This window comes from Ipomoea triloba, chromosome 12, assembly GCF_003576645.1.
Source record: "Ipomoea triloba cultivar NCNSP0323 chromosome 12, ASM357664v1".
NCBI lineage: Eukaryota > Viridiplantae > Streptophyta > Magnoliopsida > Solanales > Convolvulaceae > Ipomoea > Ipomoea triloba.
In genome coordinates this window covers 16843060-16851049 of record NC_044927.1, presented here as the reverse complement: position 1 = coordinate 16851049, position 7990 = coordinate 16843060, and the positions used below count along the sequence as shown (strand labels likewise).

Here is a 7990-nt window from a genome sequence, read left to right as displayed (position 1 = left end):
TCCAGCACTACTACCCTAGAATTAATCCAATAGTTATATCATGGATCATGATTGATCATGCGCAAGTGAACCTTGTCCATATTATGTACACATACATTTCCGTTAATGTATTATGTACATATAGTTAACATATTATGTACCTTCAATTTATTTACTGGTACATAATTTGTTAACTAAGTGTATATAATATATTAAATGCAGGTACATAATCTAGATCAAGGTACACAATACGCATAGTGGATCCTGGTCCACAATATAATTTGCAGAATTATTGAATTAGCCACAAAGGGCTTATGGGGCTATGTTAACATGTAACACATTAATTCTAAGAGGTCGTATATATTCTATTCCTGCTTGAAAGAGGTAAAATATAATGCTTTAACTAATTAATTAGAAAAAGGGCAAGACAGTATCTTATAAAATCAGCATAATTCCACGGAAAGAAACCTAGTTAAGATAAAATAAAAACCTAAGAGTATAATTGAAGCCTAAATAATATAATTAATTAAGAATGTTGTATGCCATAGAACAGTAAACACATACAGAAACATGCATATAGAGTAGCAGGTAGCATTTTGGACAGTAGTAGCAGATATATATGTTTATGACTTTGAGGAGGATCTGATAGATGTTCCTAGCTGATCCTTATTTGGCGTTGTGTGTACGTTACCTTATGAGTGAGTACTACTGAATTAGTCGATTTACACCATGCAATGCATGGCCCTCAGCTCCCATCCATCTCCAATTCACCATATATTATATACACATTATTTTCATACACCAATGCTAGCTGCAATTTCTACATTTTTTTCTCTTTTCTTTTAAAAATTTTCCTGCAAAACAATTCATCAAATCAATACTTAAAGACAAAATTGAATAGTAGTAATGCCCATCAAGTAAATAATGCAAGGATATATGTTTTCTGTCTTTCAAACTCATGACCTTTTAATTTGTTTGCTTTAATGATAAAAGAATATGTTTCGTTGATCGACTTAAAATTTAATCGCATATTGAGATTGACAGTATCATTTATTATTTTATATATATTATGCTCAATAATGTGTAGGACTCCTACATGCAACAGTTTCGCAATTTGACTAATATAGCCTTGCAAAAGAACCAAGTACAAGCTGATAGAAATTAAAGATTAGATACCCATTAGGATATGAATCAATTAAGAGACATCGAATCAATTGAACAGCTCTCTTATCGAATAATAATTTAATTTCAAATTAGTCAAAATTTAATAGTGCCCGATTATCTAATACAAGTAAAAAAAAAACACTAAAATACCCTATATATATAGGTTATATGCACCAAGCAAATTTCATACTTGTCTACATTTCTTTCAGTTCACAGACAGCATCATATCACAAGTGGCAATCATATAGCTTCCATAGAAGAAATTACATCTGATCTATCTCAACAATGCAAGTATTAAGTTATCAGCCTTTTTCAATCCATTCACACATACACATCATAGTCCACATTAAGTATCCTATTCATGTCAACTGTACTGTACTCATATGAATATAATCAACATAGAATATCATAATTATATTGCTTTTTCTTCTTTTCGAGATTACCAGTTTTCTGTCTGCTAAAGAAGAGAAAGAGAAGCTAGCCAGACAGTGATCCACAAAAGGAGATGTAGACTGAGCTATGATGATATCTTCGTGGTATATAGAGCCCAAACATCAAAGAAATTCAATAATCACATATAGGTGTGTATGTATGATATATGATATCTCTTGAAAGTTGAAACCAACATCACATACACACTCTTCACCCTCACAATATTCAAACTCATATCTAAGCTAATATTAATTTATCATGATCATATATAGTTCAATTCAGATATTAATATACTTCATATGTATATATATATATATATGGTCCAAACAAACAAAGTGCAGCAGTGTACTATACTGTGAAAATGTGGTGGTGAGATGAGTGAATGTAATTACACAAAAATGGGAAAAGCATATATATATCCAAATAGGTGCACAACCACACATGAGGTTTCAGAAGATCAAATTAATAATTAATGAGAAGAGAAAGGAAAGGAAAGGAAAGGAGGCTACTGATCTATCTGACAGGATGAAGAGCTAAAAGCAAAGTAGCAATGACAAAAGATGAAAATGAAAAGGATGGGAGTATTAATATGCTATATACATATACATACACAGGAAATATAAATGTATATGTATATATATAATGATGAAATTAATTAAGATAAATGGTGTACCTTTTAAAGCAAAGCTGTATGTCTGAAGCAACTTCTTCTGCATCGTACATAATAACACCGGCAGGGCCGGCGTGGCAAACGAAGCAGCAGCTGCGTTAACAACAACCTACAAACCCAATATATGCTTCCTAGTAGATCAAAACAAAGATAAAGCCAGGCCAACTTCATTCTTCTTCCATCACTGTTTCAATTCAATTCATGATGAACTACGTACACCTTCTAAAAAAGCACAGGTTTCAGAAGAAATTGAATGGTACAATTAGATTGATGGATCGGAGGATAATGCATGAATAATCCGGCGGCCAAGCCCTTAATACAGTAGGAATTGAAAATGTTGATGATGATAGCATTGCTATGTAATTATATATATATTTATGTATCGCATCATATGATCTCTATTGCGGAGTGTTATACACAAATTTTTGTTTTTTTAATAATAATAATAATAACCTGAATCGATCTTAGTATTTTAGCAAAAGGATCGGATCGGAATAGGAATCCTTCCTTCCGTTGTTTCGCCGGCGGCCTCCCTCCATGGGATATGATTTATTGATAGCTCAGATATCCAAATCCAAGGACATGGAGGATGATGTTTTGGCTTTGTCAACAGGCGAATCTTGATCAGATGGTCCATCTCCATAAGAGGAAGACGAGAGGTGATATGAAGATGGGATTAAGGCGGCGGGGGAAGAGGTACGGTGGTCGCAGAAGTCGTCGGATTCGGGAATGGCGCACTCCATGTTCACGCCGAACAGCCTCAGTCGCTTTGCTGCGGCAGCCTTGCCTTGGACCACCGGTACCGAGTCCAAAACCATAGCCCCGCCGCCGCTGGGAGCCGGAGCCGGAGCGGCGTCTTCGGTTCCCGATCTGTGATAATAAATTGCTGAGGCTGGCGGGCAAGGGTTTCCGTTTAGGAATTGGGAATTGAAGGTGGGATAGTTAGGAGGAGGAGGAGGAGGAGGACCACACCCAATTGCGTAATTATTGTAGGCATATGAAGTGTGTGAATGAGAGTGGCCCCCTGGCGGCGGCGGCGGCGGTGGAGGCACCAACATGGCATGATGATAATTCCAACCTGCCGGCGCCGCCGCTACCGGGTACTGATGATGATGATGAAACGAGCGGTTGAAAGAGAAGTGGGGCGGAATGGCGGCGGTGAGGTGAAATTCATGATGGGGATTGGGGCGGCGTCTCCAGTCAATAAACAAACGATCTTTCCCCAATTCACCCACGCCGCGGTGGAAAGACACAATATCCCCAGCATCCAGCTTCTTGTCCTTCACGAACCGGCTCCACCCTTTCGTCATCACATAGCTTTGGCTACTGTTCCAGTACGAGTACCTAAACCGCCATGGCTTCCCATTCCTGTCCTCGAAGTTCAACAGCAGACCCTTCTCGTTGCTCGACGAGTCCAGCGGGAAATACTTCTCGGCGTGCTGCTTCGGAATCACCAACCGGTTCAGCTTCCCCACATCGCTCGGAGTCACCACCTTGTCAAACATGTGCTCTCTCTCAATCACCTCTCGCCCACCTTCCCCATTATTGTTCCCAGTCGCAGTAGGAGACGAGGAGCAACCCTCATCCAACCACCCCCCTTGATGACCTTGCTGGCGAAGCCCGTAAGAGAGAGCCGCCGCATGTCTCTGCTGAGAAGAAGAAGAAGATGAAGAAGAACGCATACCTGCTTGTCTATCGTTCCACATGAAATTCATCACCAATTACATCAACCAAGCCCCCAATTCTGATAGATAACTAGATCTACACTGCCCAGCACCACAACCCCAAAATTTTGAGTGAGTGAGTGAGAGGGGTTTCTGGTTTCTGGTTTCTACTTTCTTGAGCTCGCTACTGCAGCTTCTTCCGTACCCTAGCTAGCTAAAAACTTAAGTGTTTGTACTAGCTAGAGCATTATATTAGCACAACAAGGTGAAATTAATGGTGGGTATGATGATAGAGATCCAAGATATCCGACCATGGTTTTGCTTGCGGAGGATTCAACAAAAGTAGTGTCGTCGTTGCACTTTGTTATGTTCTTCTTCTTCTTCTTCTTCTCTTCTCTGTTGACCTTTTTGAGAGAGTGTGTTGATATGCATAGTGGGTGCTCCCCTGGAATCTTCTCAAGTTAGGCTAATTTTCATTAAATTTTCTTTCTTTTTACTCCCATTCAGAGCAAAAGAGTAAAGAGGCATAGATCGATGGAGACCCGCTGTTCATACTTCGGTTTGAGCTTGTGGTACCTGCGGGTGTGGGGCCCACGAATTATCTGGTTGGGCTCATGTGACGACCTACTCCTCTTTTTATCCATCATTATACCCCCACACCATACTTCACACTTCACATATACATTCATTTTTAATATATTATACATTCATTTTTACTACATTTGTTATATTTTAATACAAATTCTTTAGTATAATGTATAGTATGTTTATTTTTAAATTTGTACTACATTAAAAATGAAAATATATCAGCAATTCATACTATAATTTGTCTCGTTTTATAGATCATTGCCCAACTTAATATGAATATTACTAGTAGCTTTGGATTGTCTAGGTTCATATATATATATATATATATATATATATATATATATATATATATATATATATATATATATATTAAACATACAGTTTGTAATAACTAAATGCGCATTCTTAAAAAATTTTGAGAAGTGTAGAGTTTAGTGCTCTAAATTGCGTTGTAAAGTTGATGATAAATCTCCAACCTTGTTATGCAACTTATAACACTATACTTAGCACTTCTCATGATTTTTTAGAAATGCACATTATGTTGTTACAAAGTACACGTTTAGTATTAGTTAAAAAATTGCATTTTATAAAATGTAAAAGTGTTGTGCACTTAGAGTTTGGATTTTAATGTTTATGACTATTTTTTTTTTTTTTTTTTTTTTTTTGTTTTACTTGGTTTAGGGATTTACGTTTTACTTCTTAAGTTTAACATTTACGATTTAAGTTTAAAATTTAATTTTTTTCATTGATTTTTAAAAATTATTCAGAAACGCACATGACATTATGTTTATATAATATATATATATAGGATAGAGTTCAAGTGTGGACATGTCTTAACGTGTGAACAGTGCGGGCTCACCACTATATATACAAATATACACTATTCAATGTTAGAAAATGCATCGTTAGGTACACATCACCAAAAAACACACCACTAAGTATGGAAATATACACCACACAGTGTTTGGAAATGCACAATTAGGGCCAGGGGAGTTATGGTGCATTATTTTGGGTGTGGTGTGTTTTTTGGTGTTTTTGTGTATTTTCATGTGGTGCGTTTTTTAACATTGAGTTGTGCATTTTATAACATTGACTGGTGTGTCCGCACTGTTCACACGTTAAAACGCGTCCACACTTGAGCAGATTTATATATATATATAAAAATTATTTTTTAAACAAATATATTATAAGAGGTAATTTGGTAGTCAATAAAGTTTACATTTTCTTAAATGTATAAAAGGTCAAGTAGACGACATTTAATTCTTGAAACCTAAGATGAAAAAAGTTATTTTGAATTTGGATTAGCTTTTAATTTCTCTTTTTAGGTAAGATTAAGACAAATCAATGGACTTGAATTTCTATATTCCAAAACCAATTTTTCTAACACAATTATTCTGACAAATAATTTAATCGGTCATCAAAAAACATCAAACAATTGTCCAAAGGAATATAATTCTCCAAGAATCAATTGTTGCGTAGTTTGAAATCCCCATTATTCACGACACTACTGTTGCGGCGCGGGGTGGTGGCCCGACGTCTGGTTTCTATCGGTGTTTAGATTTTAGATGGCTGCAGATAAGATGCAGTGTATATATCAGTGTATGTATCTTAATTGATGAGCTGTACTGTAATGTATGTATCGTAGTTCCATAATTGAAGCCTAATTATTTTCGCAACATTGTTGATGTCTAACCAACAAACTCATCATCCAAACCCTGATTAATTATTCACGTTAATATCCCAGAAATGTTGGTCATAATGTAGACAGCACTCAGCTTTTGGTACCTTAAATACTATTAACATTAATTAAAAGTAAAGTATTTAAGAGTAGGTAAAAACATTTCACTCCAGGTTTAATTTGCATATCAGTATTATTGTTAATAGTTGTACAAATTACAGCAAAGCATGCATACGGAGGACAAAGACGTCAAGAGTTATGTGTAATTAATGGAAGGTGAACGCTGACCTGGATCAACTCCTCAACTCACTTCCTTTAATACGTAGTATCATTGCTATAGCTATAGACTTTTACGTTTACTTTTGTTTTGTTTGGTGATAAGATGAACTCGCCGCTTCTTTCTGACGGTATATATTGGGTAAATTATAAATTACATAAGTGAGATAAATAGTATATTAAAAAAATTTATGTGACCAATTTAACCGAAAAAATTATAAAGTCTTATTTTTAATATTTGACGAATATTCCGTAGCATGCATTTCTCCAATTTGAAGTCCACTTTAGGAAGTTGATGGAATTAGCTTATCGTATAAATATCTGTTGTAATGCTTTGTATTAAGAGCAATGGACAATTTTATATTGAATTGTGTTGTGTTTATTACACAGTACGTGTTAATTAAGTTCATCTCTTTCTTCAAATTGTTACACATTTTGAATGTTGATGTTACGTTACGTTGCGACCTTTTATCTTAAATCAAAGCAAATTAAACTGAATTTTTTCTCGTTGTTATAAAAACACAGTATTTCTTTTACAATTATTAGAACAAATTGATGTTGTGTGTTTGGTTCATGGGTTTACACACTAGGAATGAAAATCAAAATCATAGTATTTGGTTGACAGCTTTTTTAAACACAACTATGTGTTTTTTTTTAATACCACAACTATGTGTTTTAATTACCACTTCAATTAAAAATTTCATTCCCTAATTAAAAAGGGGTATCATTCCATCTTATTGGTAATCTAACTTTTAAATTTGGATTAGAACTTTTAGTTTTTTGTTTTGATTTTTTTTTTTTCATATTGATGCTTTGGATGTCATTATATTATGATCAATTGCCTTGATTTGTTGTTTTCGTATTTTCAAAACATTTATTTCCATTATAGGGTTATACACAACCAAACATCAATATTGATAATCATTCATTCATTCTAATTTCACCCTACTACCAAACATGCAAAATACTTTCATCAAAACTCATTACCATTACCAAGTATTTGATTCTCATTCCCATTCCGATTCCCATATGCCAACCAAACACACTCCTAGATGTTATTCTAATAAAATTAACACATGAAGTGTTCATCAAACTCACTCTTCATTAAACAACTTTTGACAATTCAGCATCAAAGTTGATTCCTCTGATCTCTCGATTCTCATTTTATCATATCATCATTTAATGGTCTTGATAGTCCCGGTGAAAAGAGTGTAAAAGTCTATAATAATTAATAAGACGTTTGGTTCGTTTAAATTTTCCTATGATTTTTTTAAAGATCTATAATATGTCCTTACTATATATAAACATTACAAAAAAAATAGAAGCGTATGTAAAATTAAAAAGTGTTAAGAGAGATCAACATCTTCAATAAATAGTGTTGGTCCCAAGGGGATGGGGTACAAGTCTAGAGGGGGGGGGGGGTGAATAGACTTGTATAAGATTTTGCAAATCTTTTCGACCTCTCGTGTGTATTGAACTTAGGATGTTTAGGTTCGATACCTCACGAGGTGAAGACAAAGTTTTATGCGCAGCGGAAAT

The 7990-nt window shown here is 34.9% G+C and overlaps 1 protein-coding gene across 1 annotated transcript; it reads right to left on the bottom strand.

Annotated features, from left to right (window-relative positions):
* Window positions 1-481: 481 nt before the first annotated feature.
* Window positions 482-4503, bottom strand: LOC116000504 (B3 domain-containing protein Os03g0120900-like). Its single transcript, XM_031240593.1, has 2 exons — window positions 2249-4503; window positions 482-833 (listed from the first exon to the last, which is right to left on the bottom strand). The coding sequence occupies exon 1, from the start codon at window positions 3958-3960 to the stop codon at window positions 2806-2808; it is 1155 nt and encodes a 384-aa protein (XP_031096453.1). The 5' UTR covers window positions 3961-4503; the 3' UTR covers window positions 482-833; window positions 2249-2805.
* Window positions 4504-7990: the final 3487 nt, after the last annotated feature.